The following is a 14,111-nucleotide window of genomic DNA, read 5'->3' on the forward strand; positions in this document are numbered from 1 at the left end:
GTTATGATCCCAACAAAAATCCCAACTGTTTTTTTATTTAGGAAAAATGATTCTGAGGTTTCTGTGGAAGCCTCAAGGGCTGAGAAGAGTCAAGTTAGCCTTGAAGAAGAACGGAGTGGGAGGACTCACTACGCCAGGAATCCAGGCTTAAAATAAAGCTGGAGGAATTCATACAGAATGGGCTTGAAGAGGGGCAGATGGCAGAACAAATTAGAAGGCTCTCATAAAAGAATACTTAATGGAAGTCAGAGGAGGCAGCGTCGACTGGGGTTGGGGGAGATGGTCTTTTTAGTAAGAGCTGCTTGAACAACTGTGTATCCATATGGAAAAAATACAACTGGGAACTATATTGAGTATCTTGTAATTACCTTTAATGAAAAAGAATATGAAAAAGGACGTATGTGTATATATGCATGAGTGGGACGTGGTGCTGCACACCAGAAACTGACACGTTGCAACTGACTATGCTTCAATTAAAACATACACGTGTATATATAATTGGGCCTCTACCGTACGTCACACACACACACACATGAGGCAGTGGAGCAGAGACCTGTGCATGAAAGACAAAATGACAAAGTTTCATGCTTCAGAGTAAAAGGACTTCTTAAACAAGACACAACAAGCACCGTCCCTAAAGGAAGAGACGGACAAGTTGGACTCCTCAAGAACTGAAAGCTTTAGGCTAAAAAATGGTATCGCTGAGAATACAGAAAGGTACCACAGGGCAGGGGAAGATGTGGCATTTTTATGTGAGTTTTAGAATCAGCCTGTCCAGGCCTGCAGAGGAGCTGCTGGGGTTTGACCGGGGCTGTGTCTGCTCTTTGGGGTGCCCTGGGGAGAACGGACATCCCGACCATGCTGAGTTCTCATCCGCGAACACGGACCAGCCCTCCACCGAGCTCACCTGCAGTCTCCCTCAGCCATGTTTGCTGGTTTTCAGTGTGCATGTTTTGCATGTCTTTTGTTAAATTCACTCCTAAGGTTTCTATTTTTTCATGCCACTATGGGTGGAATTTTAAAAATTTCCTGTTGGATTGTTTGCTGCTAGTATATAAAAATACAGCTGAGTTTTGCATAGTGATCCTATATCCTGAAAGCCTGCTGAACTCATCCCATAGCTCATTTTGGGGACCTCCTTAGGGCTTTCTACATACAAAGTCATGTCACCTGCGAAAAGACAGTGCTAATTCTTCCTTTCCAAATTGATGTCTTTAATGTCTTTCTTTAGCCTCAGCACCCTGGTTTGAATTCCGCAGTGGGCAAAGACCAAAAAAATGGTGAGAGGAAAAACGTCCACCCAAAAATGGCAGAGTTTCTTCCAGTTCACCTTAAAGCCCCCACTCCAAACACACAGACCCAGGGCGTCGGGTCGGTGTCCCTGCCGGGATACGGTTGGGCGGGGGGAATCCCTGTCGCTCAAGGAAATCCTCCAACATGAGAGACAGGAACCAGAATGAAAAAAAAATGCAAAAAAGGACTCTGAAGTAACATGGACAATGAAAGAAACAGAAGGAAAAACACTAATTATGATTATTATCCTCAGAGAAATGAGATGGTACTACATCTATGAGCAAGAAGGAAAAGACAAAAAAATTTATTTCAGGGAACAAACACTTGGAGAATTAAATGTACAAAGGAGGAAATAAAAAAATTAAACGGAAAAGTTAGCAGAGAAAGTTGAGGCCTTTTCCTAAAAAGAAGAATGAAAAACCAGGGTCGGAGAGAAAAATAAGAAAATCAGAGTGTCAGTTCCACAGCCCAGCATCTGACTAACAGGTTCTAGAAGGAAAGGGGGAGAGAATGCCTGGAGCAGTGGGATGAGGCGTCCCAGAGCTGGGAGACACGAGTTTCCGGTCAGAAAGGGCTCCTGACCGTAGGTGCGCTGGCTGAGCAAACACTCAGATGACAGGCACATCACCCTGAAACGTCAGGGGTGCTCTGCGCTCAAGGAGGATATCTCACAACTTCCGGGGAGGACGGGGAAGGGAGACAGCGCCACATGAAGGACCAGGAGCTGGAATGTTACCCAGCTTCGTAAGAGCAGCGCTGTGAGTCGGAAGAGAACTCAGAAATACCCTCAAATTCTTGACAAAAAATGTCTCCAGCCTCTAATTCCATACCCAGTTAAACTTCCATTGCGAGGTCGGAATACAGATTTCATCCACACAAGGTCTCGCAAAATGTACTGCCCAATCTCTGTGTTTCCAGGAATCTGTTAGAGAATGAGTTTCACCAACATGGGAAACATTCCTAAAAAAAAGAGGAAGCTGAGGGAGGAAGGGCTTTGACACAGGAGCGAGCAGAGGTGTTTCCCAGATGAGGATGGAGGAGAAATCAGGGTGATGCAGCTTTTGGGAGAAAACGGTCCAGGTGCAGACAGGAGGAGAGAGTGCTCCGGAAGGATGTCTCAGAAAACCTCAACGGACAGAATTCCTAACGTTCTGACTGTGTCCAGAAGAGATTCCTTCCCTTGGAAATTCAGGAGTGAGTCAGTGATAGGCACTTAGAACATTGAGCAAATGAAAAATTACTTCTAAGGAAAGTAAAAGTGTGTACGAGAAAGATAATGTAACGGTGGGTCACCGTGAACGTTTACATAGCGATTGTAACGCAAAGAGTAACTGTGGTTTAACCCAGAAGGAGTCACGGGGATCTCCTGAGATGCTCCCCGCTCTGTGCCCAGGAGGCCGGTCCTCGTGCTCCCACCTCCCGGCCCTGGAGCAGGACAGCCAGAGCTGGGGGGCGGGGGAGGTCTTGGTGTCCGCTCCCTCCGCTTCTTGGCTGGGCTGAGCTGCCCCCACGGCCACCCTCCTGGCCCGAGGCCCTTGCCCACAGGGCAGCACTTGCTCCGTCCCCGACCTTTGGGCCACAGCTAGGCCCCCGCTTTGGTCTCCACTCCCTAGAGGTCTCCACAGAGCCGCTCACACCTTTGTGAATTGCTCCTTCGCTGAAGCCTCCTCAGCTCCCCGTGTGGGGTGTGCTGTGTGTTCCTGCAGAAACCTGGCCAAGGTGATCTAGGGGGGCAGGGGGCGGAGGGGGGAGCAGAGGAGGCACTACAACAGAAACCAAGCAGGAGAAGACTGAGCCTGTGTTTGAGAATTTGGAATAAAACCCAGAAGAATCAGCTAGAAGAGCTGCAAGCTGGTGCCTCTGGGGAGTCCACGGCAGGGCTGAGGGGGAACCGCAGGGGACGGCTGGTTCTGTTGTAAGTCTCTGGTTAAGGCACTCAGGCCACTGCCCCCATGACGAACACTGAGTCCAGTCGGGACCACTGAAGTGCTGTGTGGATCTGGGCAGCGGGTACTGACCTGAACCAGCACGTGGCTGAGGGATGGATGGCCAGGCGAATGGGGGAGAATGGAACAAGGGGCACCCTGGAAAGGGAGAGGGGACCATTCAGGGTGGGGATGTTTGGGGGTCCCCATGTGCACACCGTGGCAAAGCTGAATCTGTTCACAAATTTGTTCCTAGTTCCCCTCTGGGCCAGGTGTCCAGAAGGGCGGCGACCCTTCTAGGAAGTCAACACAGTGGTCTCTGGAAACCAGAGGCCTAGGACGCAGGGAGAGGGGGCCAGGTGCGTGGCCGTGCTGGTTGGAAAGCTGGCTGCTCCCCACTGAGGGGCACCCCGGGGCCCAGGTGTGGCCAGCAGCAAAGTCAGCTGGGTCCTGACAAAGCACCTGACGGGGGCGTGGGGCTCCATTTCCGCAAATGGCGGAGGAGGTCTAGGCTGCAGGGAACAAGGAGAATCGGGTGTGTCCCTCACAGCCCCTGAGTACTCCCTCCACCCTCTCGGCGATGGGGCTCTGAGAGCATCGGGTCTGCCCGCGCCGCCACTGGGCACCCAGCCTCTAGAGCCGTGTCGATGCACCCGGTGAACTTCCTGACCTGCAAGAGCGATGCTTTCCCAGACAGTGCACAGCACGGGCCGTCAGGGCGGCCTGACCCTGCGACCGTCGCCCCTGGGCCTCCGGTCTCCCCTCTCTGGGTCCAGGACCTGCTAGTGAGGCCCCTCCCACCATCAGACACTGGCCCCTGCTTGGCTTGGGCTTGACCTGGGGCTGGAAGAAGGTGGCCCTTTTAGGGCAGCAGGCTCCCTTGTAGGTATCTGGATCTGGGCAAGCTGGAAATGGGAAGGACCTGGGAAGCGTGGTGGGAGGACGGGGGGCGCTGCGGCCTGGCCGGCCCTGGGGGCGCTGACTGCGGGGAGTTCTGAACCACATCCCGCTGTTTTTAGCAGCCTGGCCTCTCTGGAGTCCTCAAAGCAACAGTAGGGGTGTGAGGCGCGCTCTGCAGACGAACTTGAGGAGGAGCAAAGCCGAAGGGACGCCCCGCCCCCGCCGCCAGCGCTCCCAACCCCCCCCACCGCGCCTCCGCCCTCCCCCCAGCCCCGCGCCCCGCGCACGTACCAGCCGACGGATCTCGCGCTCGCACTCCTTCTTGATGCGGGAGAGCTCCTCCCGGTGCAGGTGGTACACGCTCCGGATCTCCGCCGCCTTGATCTTGTCCGCCTGGATGACCATGGTCAGCGCCTCCTCCACCTGCCTCTTGGCCCCCTTCAGCTCGGAGATCTCCTGCTGCATCTTCACCTTCTCCACCTCGAAGCCCTTCTTGGCCTCCTCCTTGGCCTCGGTCAGCAGCACCGTGCGCAGCCGTTCGGGGGCGCCGTCGCGCAGCGCGTGCAGCAGCGCCTGCAGCCGCTGGTTCTCGTGGTCCTTCATCTTGATGACGCGCAGCAGCTCGGCCTCGTGCTGCCGCAGCAGCGTCTCCCGCACGGCCTGCAGCTCCTTCATCTTCTCCTCGTGCAGCTTGCTCTTGAGCTCCGTGAGCAGGACGGCGTTCTTGTGCTGCTCGTGCTCCCGCACCTGCCGCAGCTCCTGGTTCTTCTCCCGCTCCACGCGGCTGACCTGCGGGCGAGCGACAGCTGTTGTCTGTGAGCCGCCCTCTGCCGTTGCTGAAACCCGCCTACAAGTTCTGGAAAGGTTTCTGGGTTTTGTGTTTTTCGCCTGGAAGCACAGCTGGCCGGGGAAGTAAGACCGCAGACACACTGTCCCCGGGCATCTGCAGCGCGTGGGAGGGGGAGACCCTCCCTCCCAAGTGCACCCTCCACGGAGAGGGCGCGGCCCCGTGGGGAGCAGGGAGTGGGGGGCTCTGCCCTGCAGCCGGCTTGGGCCCCGCCCCCTTGAGCCGGGTGACGGGCTTACCTTCGGTGACACGCTCGGCAAATGGAGAAACCAGTCTACTAGGCAGCTGGGCTGTCTGACTACATGTCTGGTATCTAGATCTCAGGGGAAACTCAGGGTTTCTTTTACTGCATGGTTTATTTTCATCCAAAAGCTTTGACCTCAGCAGGATGACCACGCACCCCTCCATGTGGCAGGAAATCCTGCTCAAAATCTATTTCTGGAATGAAAGAATGGCTGGGATCCAGGTTGGCCCTGGGTCTACATGGAGGGTGGGGGCAGACAATCAGGAGGCGCCCCACGGCAAGCACACCCAAGCTCACCGCCCCACCTGCAGAGTGCACCCCGAGTCTGTCCACCTCCCCGGCCCCCCAGGCCTGCTCCGCCTCCTGCCTTCCCTCCCCACCACCCACTCTCCACCCAGAGGGCTCCGGAAGCACAGAGCTCATCTCCCCGGTCCCTGTGTGACCCGCTTCTCCGGCTCCTGGTGCATTTAGAGTAAAAGCATCACTGTCTCCCGGGCCCTGGAAGAGGGCACCATCTCCACGACCTCAAGCCACCCCCAGGGCACACCCTCATGGGAGCACGAGGCACAGGTCCCAGCCCCGCTCCGTGGGGCCCCACGCCCTGCGGGTGTGCATCCTTTCCCCACAGAGCTGTGTGAGCCCTGACCCCACGGCCCCTGGACCTGCAGCTGCCTCCTCCCTTGCTCACTCTGCCCAGCCAGGCCCAGCTTCTGCCAGGTGTGCCCTCCCATGGTCCTGGCCAGCAGCCCTCCTGTGCCCACTGCACCAACGCCATTACTTTATGTCCCTTTCTTCTCAGCAATTCTCACTCCCCAGAGTGCCTCATGTCTCCCTCTCTCTCTGTGACTGTGCTGTCTTCCCCCACCCCGCCTGAGCAAGCTTCCCCGGGAGCAGGGGGCCGTGGCAGCCTTATCCTCTTTTGTTTCCCCACTAGGACAGATGGTGCTTGCCGACCAGCAGTCCTATTGTCCTGTAGGATTCAGTGCTGAGACTTCCCTTGGCTCGGCTCAGACCCTGCAATTTTTATTTTATTACTTTTTTGTTTGTTTTGCTTTTGGGGAGAGTAATTAGGTTGGTTGGTTGGTTGATTGATGATGGAGGCCCTGGGGATTGAACCCAGAATTCGTGCATGCTAAGCACACACTCCACCACTGAGCTATACCCTCTCCTGTCTTGGACCTGGCAATGACTGGAGAAATTTTAATAGCCGGGGCCCCTGACGATCCCCACTGCCCAGGTGGCAGAGTGAGCACCAGTCCAGCTGTTTGGAGAACTGGACTTTTGTTGAGATCCCGGGGCAGACAGATATTTATTCATCTTCCATTTAAGTGAATCTCCCTAATTACCTCCTACCCCCCCCCAAAAAAGAATATGTGGATTTAAACCCAGTTGGTGGATTCCTGTTCGTTGCCAATCATATCCTTATTGAAGCCGAGAGGGTCCCGTCTGTGGCAGGTGGGAGCCTCTTGGAGGTGGCCCCTGAATCCTTCAGCACGACTCGACCCGAGGAGCCTCTCTCTTCTGTCAGGCTCTTCCAGCCTCATTTGCTCACTTCCTGCCCCAAACGGTTCTCCGGTGGCCCTGACCTCTGTTAAAGGGAAACAGAACTTCAAGGTCACAGGGCCCCAGGACTCATGCACCGGGCTGGTCAGGGTTGTAAGGCAGAGCTAGATATACTGGTAAGTCTTATATATAGAACAAAACCTGTATCTGATAAAGTCACTTTGAGTTCCTACTGACATTTACAATGTCCAGTTAGAAGCCAGTCTCACTTCTCCTGTATGCCCTCCGCCGTCTCTCCATCCATTCACACTGAGAAGCCTCGTTCCCAGGAGACAGGAGACGCCCGAATTAGACCAGCCCGTAATCACTCAGTTATCCACACTGGACTTCGATGAGGCCCATTCTGTCCACACTGGACAGACAGTGGCTTTGCTGACAGCAGGGCGACATTAACACCGTCACCATCATCGTGATGTGGAGAAGGTTGGCGTTTTGCGTCTGGGTTGTCCTGGCTGCACTGTCTGCAGCGTGGGCCCACGTGATCGTTGCACGTTACATTCCTTCCCTATGTACTCTCATTTAATTTTCTCCTAAGGAGCTCCAAAGTATTTCTTAATTCCCCGCCTGGACTTGCTCAGAAGGTGCCTGCAAGGCCACCTCTGAGCACAGACTGTAGGTGGCCCTGGGCCGCACCATCACTCAGGTTTCATTCACTGCAGGCTCAGGGCTCACGGCCACCCTCACGCTGGTGACCAACGGCCGTCCGGCTATCTGAAGCCCACCCTCAGGAGACCCTTAGGAAGTGCTCCTGTGACTTGCATTCCTGCAGGTCAGCCCCAGTCTGTCCACACCTCTTACGCTCAAAGTTCGTTTTTACTGGATATAAAACCCTCCCTTACGTTTTTCCCTTGAGCGTCTTCACATTGGCCACTTCCTCTGGCATCAAGCCACTGCTGTCAGCTACCTGACGGCGACCTGACCTTCCTCCCCCGAGAGGCCATGTGCTCCTTTTGCCCTGATGACTGAATTTCCTGTGTCTTTGATGTGACCCAAATACGGTTTGCTGCGAGCTGTCCTAGGTCCTGATGTCAGGCACGTGCTGAGCTCCTTCCATACGCTGTTTCTTTCCTTTTTTAAACAACAACAAAAATGTTTTAGTATAGTTTTCTTGAATTACCGTTTTTGGTGTTTGTTCTGTTTCCTTGTGTGGTTTTCCTCCTCGGGGACTTCTATCATCCATATATTGGGTAATCCTTGCCTGTTTTCAGTATTTCTCATTTTCTCCCAGGCCCTTTTCTCTTCCTTTTTTGTGTTCAGTTATTTCCTCATTTTCACTTTCCATTTTCTCAATGTGCTACTTGTGGTCTATACACTCTTATGTTTCTCTAGTTCAGCTTTTGTTCCTAAGATATCTTCATTTCCGTTGTCCACGTGTCCTGGCAGTCCTTGTCTGTGTTGTCCTAATTCTGATTTAGGCTTTCTTATTGTCTCGTGTCGTTTCACGAATGTCTTTGGTTCCCCCTGAACCAGCCCCGTGTATTTCCGTCATTAGGGCAGGTCTGTCATTGTCTGTAAGGACCTTTTCTGCTTCTGGCTCTTGTCTTGTAGTAACTTGGTGACATCTGACCGTGATGTCTCCCTGTCATTCATTCTGGTACTTTAGTTTTCCACGAACCTGTCCCGAAGGGTCCTAATTAGGTCCTGGACCATGAAGCCCCTGGCTGATCCCATACCTGGTTCTGGTGTTTGTTCCTGTACACCTCCCAGTCTCTGCAGGTGGGCAGGCAGCCGTTTCCTCAGCATCCTTTAGCGTGGGGGGCAAAAGGGCCCGGTCGGAAGAGCCCACATGACCCAGCACAAGGCCCGAGTTTACACTTGCCACTTTTTTGCAGCTTCGGATTCATCTCTGCCTGGAGAACCCTCCCCACCCTGCGCGGCCCCTCCCGCTCCAGGCCTGTCCACCTGGGCACGATCACCCAGCCCTGCCCTGGGCAGGGCTCCTCCACGTGGCCCTCAGCCGGCCGGGGAGAGAGGCGCAGGCAGGACCCCGTCCCGGCTCCCTCTGTGCCTGGGCCGGGCTCGCTCCAGGCCTGAACCCACGATGCATGGCAGCAGGCACCCCAGAGGGCCCCCCTCCTCCTGCCCCGTGGGTCTGCAGACCCGGAGCCTCTTCTCTGAGCCTGCCTGTGGCTGGCTGGCGGGGCCCACACCTGGGAACGGGCTGTGTGCTGGGGAGGCCACGCGCTGTCCACCGCGGAGCCTTGTACTCGCTTCCGTTCAACACCGCGGGAACTGACTCCGGACATCCATCAAGGCCAAGTGGATGGGTCTCCAGGCCTTTGGAGCCCCATCCGAGCCCCTGCATTTCAATTCATTACTGAAGTGAAAGGTCTGTCCTTGACGGGGGGCAGGGTATACTTATCACCTTCAAATCCCTCAAGCCCGTGTGCTCGTCACACGTGAGCTTCCATGAACTGAGACACTTAGAAACAGGCGGTTCTCCTTCAGGGCCCAGCACAGCAGGTCTGCAGGAGGGCCGTCTGTGCCTGGAGGTGGGCATGGACCACTCTGGATTCGGGGTGTGGCCAGGATGCCCTCTGGGCAGGTGGGTGTCTTGGACGTGAGTCCCCGGGGACTGAGAGTGCCCCATTTCCAGCCCTACAGGAACAGCAGTGGCCTCATGTCCCGTTCCTACAAGACCCTGGACAGCCTGGACGTTGGAGGCTGGTGTCTGTGACCTGGCTTCCTGAGATCACGTCTGAAGGAGGAGGGAGCAGCTCGAAGGTCCCAGGAGCCGGAGCACGGAGGTCTGACCTCCTTTGGGACCCAGCCGGGCCCTGCCAGGTGCCCCGCATGCTCCGAGCCGCCCCAGGGCTGAAGGAGGTCGTCCGCTGACCCTTTGTCTTGTCCGCTGCAGGAGCTGAGCAGCTCTCCCTGGGCCAGATGGTTTTGGGCTTGAAAGCTGGAGGGGAGGAAGAAAAGCAGCGGGTTCCCCGCCCTGGAGACCCCGCCCAGGAGCCAGGAAGACGCACCACCACGTCCACAGGCCCCGGGGGCCGTCCGCACCACCCGGTGGTGGCCTCTGAAGGCGGCCCGGCCCCAGCACCCACTTCCCAGCCAGCCAGCAGCAGGCCTGGCTTCCCCAGAACTCAGGGACCCTCAGTCCAGCGCTGCCTTGGACCTTGGGCCCACCGTGCCCTCCTCAGAGGCTGGAAGTGAGAAGAAACACAGGAACCTGCTCTTCAGACGGTAAACCCCTGCAAACCACCACCAGTCTTCACCCTTATCTCTCAGCACCCCGCGCCCTCACCCTGAGCGCAGACCGACGCGTCTGTTTCCCTTTCAGGTGAGGTGGGGACTGAGGCCGATTCACTTTGGAAAGTGGCGAGGGTGGGGGAGGGGGAGGGTGGGGGAGGGGAGGAGGGAGGGAGGAGGGACTTGTCACTCAGCACACCCTCCCCGTGGAACCCTGTCTGCTCACAATCCTGCATGTGTATCAACAGCCTCTCCTCCAAACCCCGAGGCTGTCACCAAACACTGCTTACGGCAACTGACCCACAATCTCTGATGAAGGGAGTGACTTTTCTGGGCAAAGACCCTTCGGGCCAGTGGTTCTCACCCTGGCTGCACGTCGGCACCCGGGGAAGCTTTGAGAAACACGGGTGCCCGCGTCCCACACACCTCAACATGCTGACGCGTTGCCACGGGCGGGGGTGGGGGGGGCAGCCTGGGCCTTGGGACTCTTTCTAAACCTCTTGCTTTCCGGGTGAGTCTGAGGTGAGGCCAAGGAGGAGAGCGCCGTGGCCTCACCCCTGGGGTCTGACACGAGGTTCTGGAGAGCTGGGAGGCACTGCAGGGGCCCCAGGAATGCGGGGCCAGGCCCGTTAGTCCTGTGATCACCCAGACACCCCCACGCCCCCCACCCCCCCCACACACACACACGTGCACCTGTCCTCACACGCGTGCCTTGCACATTCACACGCACACGGTGGGCTGTGGAGCCCGGCTGCTGTGTGCCCCCACAGGGCTCTGACACACGTGAGTGGGACAGTTACGGCCAGGTTGTTTCCGGAACATCCAGTAAAGCTCTAAGAAGGTCGAGGGTGCCCTGCGCCACTCACATGTGCCCAGAACTGGGTCGCGTCCCGTGGGGCCCAGCGTGCCTCTCTGCCAGGTCAAAACAGACGCCAGCCTGACCCTGGGGCATCACCGAACGTTCCGGTGTGTTTCTGATGGACACTCCTGCCTGCCCCCCACAGAGCCACTGGGTCAGTTGGAGTTGCGGCAGACCATGCGTTTGGGGTGAAGTGTCCACCTCTGGGCTGAGCGGGCAGAGCCCCGGACATCTCCTGAGTCCTGCATGTAGCCTGCTCGCGGCCTCGGCCAGGAGACACCGTCTCAGGAAGACACCTAGGTTAATGCGGGCACCTCTTATTTACTGAACTGACTGTAGGGGAAAAAAGGAAAACGCAGGAAGAATAGAAAAAAGAAACATGGCGGGGCCGTTTCCACACCATGTACACCCTGCACCACGAAGGAAACCAGAGGGCTGCTCCCAGCTCCCCGCGCGCCCCGGGGGATGTGGTGATGGGGACCGAGGAACCTGGCGGCTCAGCCGGGGAGGAGGGGGCTCTGAGCAGCAATGCCCCAAGCAGCCACCTTCCGGGCAGCCGTGCAGCAGCTAAAACACCCCCAGCCCAGCCCGCACTCTCAGCAGGCCCCGGTGTGATCGCCAACACCCCGCAGTCACACGCGCTTGCACGTGAGGTCCAGGACACGCAGACAGGCATGTTCTCCGCGGGGCTGCCGTGTGAGGGGACGAAGGCGTCCACAGGAGCTCGGTCCCCACGGCGCTCGGTGAAGGTGACAAGGAAAGGGGACTGGCAGAACCACATGTGTCACTGATGCTTTAAGAAGAGACTTGCACAGGTGCGTTCACGGAACTGTGACTCGAACCCCTCTGGGAGGCGCCTGGGGCGTGGACTCGGAGAAAGGAGGTCAGCGCCAGGCCTTTCCTTCTCTTCCTTCGGAATTCTGTATCAAGAGGTTACATCATCTTTTCTAAAAATAGTGGGTACACCTTGCATAAATACCAGGGCCGCAGAGCCAGCCCCAGGGCTCCTGCTTGGCACCAGGAGGGCCAGGAGCTGCGACCTGGCCAGGCGTGGCCGGCTGAGCAGCGAGGGGCCGGCACACGCCCCTGGGCGGCCGCAGACTGGAAGGGCTGGGACGAGGCTGCACGCGAATCTGCGGTCAGTGGGCAGATTCTGGAGATTTAGGCAAAGCACTATTGCTTAGTGGTTTCCACCTCATGGTATTTCTCTGTGTTGAAAAATAAATTGCTGTTATATTTTTGCCCAATAAAACAAAACGCTTCGTTATCATTGAGTTCTTAACAAGCCAGGTCTTCTCTTCCATCCGCGAACGGGGGAGAGGGAGGGCTGGGTGATGTCGGAGGCCTGGCCATGAAGCATCTACAGTCCGGTCCACACAAGACGCTCGGAGTGCCGGATGCCACCCTGCGTGTGCCAGACGGACGATCTCGTCTGGGGACAGATCTCCATCCCAGGCCACTGAAGGCTGTGCCTTCACCCTGTGCTCCAGCCACACAGCGCGTCCGGGCCCCTTGGGCTTCTTTGCTGACTCTGACCACCTGGCACAGAGCAGGCGCTGGCATCGACTCCCCGGGTCCTCCCCGTGGGCCCCCAGCAGGCCCACGGAGGCGTCCCGGCCACGGGAGCAGCCACGTGGTCACTATGATGGCCGCTTTCTAGTATCCATGCTGGAGGCCCTGCTTCTGTCCCTTTTACAGAACAGGGGACCTAAGGCGGGAGGGAAGTGACCAGGACGGGCCCGCCCGCTTTTTCTGTGAAGGGCCAGGTGGTCAGTATTCTGTGCTGCGAGAGCCGCAGACAACGTGCAAATGGACGGACGGGGCTGGGTCCCAACAACGTCTTCACCGACACTGAAACCTGAGTTCCACGTAAGCATAGTGCGTCACAAAACATCACTTTTCCTGTGATTCAGCCAGGAGGAGGCGGAACTCTGAGGAAGAAGGTGGCCCCATGTGCCCTGCTTCCCTCCCCCGCCAGGCCTCCCAGGAGCGCAAGGCTGGGGGTGGGTCACAGTCGCAGTCCACGGCCCAGGACCTCTCGGACCCTCTGGGGGAGACGCCTGCCCTGCACTTTCACGTCTCCCTCTGCCACCCTCTCCCCAAATCCTCTCTTCCTTGCATCCTCTTCCCAAGAGCCCATGCACCTCCTAGTGGCTGTGCGGGGGTTGGGGGGACTGGAGGGGGAGGAGAGGACATAGTGGCAGGGGTGGGAGAGGGAGAGGGAGTGTAGGGCCCCCCCACCGCAGGAGAGCAGGGGAGGGGTGGGGGAGGGGGAGGGGGCTGGGGAGCAGGAGGGGGAAGGGCAGGGGGCTGGGGAGGGGAGGGTGGGGGAAGGGCGGGGAGATGCATAGGGAAGGCAGGGGCAGGGGACCTGGGGGCAGGGTGGGGGAGGGGGAGGGGGCAGGGTCGGGGAGAGGCGCCCACCTTGCTCTTCTCCTGCTGCAGCTCGATCTGGATGTCGGTGAGCTTGGCCCGTAGCTCTTCGTTCGCAGCCTGCAGCGCGGCCAGGACCTCCGCCTTGTCCCCCTTGCTTCGGCCGCCCGCGCCCTTCTTGGACATGGTGAGGGGCGCCCGGGGGACCGCTCGTCTGGGCTGGGCTGTGCACGCTGAGCTGGGGCGGTGCCACCTCACATTTCCTCACTCACCTGGAGGGAAACACACCTGGTGAGCAGGCAACGCCCGGCTGGCCTCAGCCTGAGCTCAGGCCGCATGTGGGGCGGGCAGGGGCGTGAGGGTGCCGGCCCCACTGCCCACTGGCCCCACTGCCGGCAGCTCACAGCTCCGGACCGCAGGGCCGTCCGCCCTCCACACAGCACCCCGATGGGGACCCCCGCACAAGACCATGTCCCCACCTCCAGGTGACCAGCACTCAGTGTCTGTTCTTTGCCCCTTTGGACTAAAACACGGGGACCCCACTCTGAGGCTTGAATCCCACGCAGCCTGACTGCAGCGGTGGGCATGAAACTCAAGCTTCCTGGACACAGGAGACGCTGAGGCGGGGCCCTGGACGCCTCCATGGGGCCCAGGAGCTTCACCCTTGGCCCGCGTGCCTGAGCTGGCTCAGCGGCGAGCACACCCTCTAGACCACCCCACGGGCCGGCCCCCGGCCCCCTGGCCAAGCTCATCTACCACCCAGCGCCGTGATGCCTGAATCCCGTGCCTCCAGGCCTGGGGCTGCCCTGTGTTCCTCACAGGCCCCAGTGCCCGGCACCAAGTGTGGGAAGTGGGCATGTCCACTGACTTTGCCTGGATGACAAGGCGGAGGCTGGGCTGAGTCCTGCTCCC

At 58.0% G+C, this 14,111-nt stretch overlaps 1 protein-coding gene across 9 annotated transcripts in view; it reads right to left on the minus strand.

Annotated features, from left to right (window-relative positions):
- The window catches only part of JAKMIP3 (Janus kinase and microtubule interacting protein 3), a 108,286-nt gene that overhangs the window by 47,862 nt on the left and 46,313 nt on the right, over positions 1-14,111 (minus strand). For 8 of the 9 annotated variants that reach the window (XM_074373353.1, XM_074373352.1, XM_074373351.1 and 5 more), the window contains 2 exons: positions 13,251-13,471; positions 4,410-4,907 (listed from right to left, as the gene is read on the minus strand). In XM_074373353.1, the coding sequence (XP_074229454.1) occupies positions 4,410-4,907; positions 13,251-13,385 (633 nt within the window). In that variant the 5' untranslated portion in view covers positions 13,386-13,471. Of the gene's footprint in view, positions 1-4,409; positions 4,908-5,204; positions 10,041-13,250; positions 13,472-14,111 lie in introns of those variants that run through there. The other variant, XM_074373354.1, reaches the window with a different exon arrangement.

Source organism: Camelus bactrianus, chromosome 11 (assembly GCF_048773025.1).
Source record: "Camelus bactrianus isolate YW-2024 breed Bactrian camel chromosome 11, ASM4877302v1, whole genome shotgun sequence".
NCBI lineage: Eukaryota > Metazoa > Chordata > Mammalia > Artiodactyla > Camelidae > Camelus > Camelus bactrianus.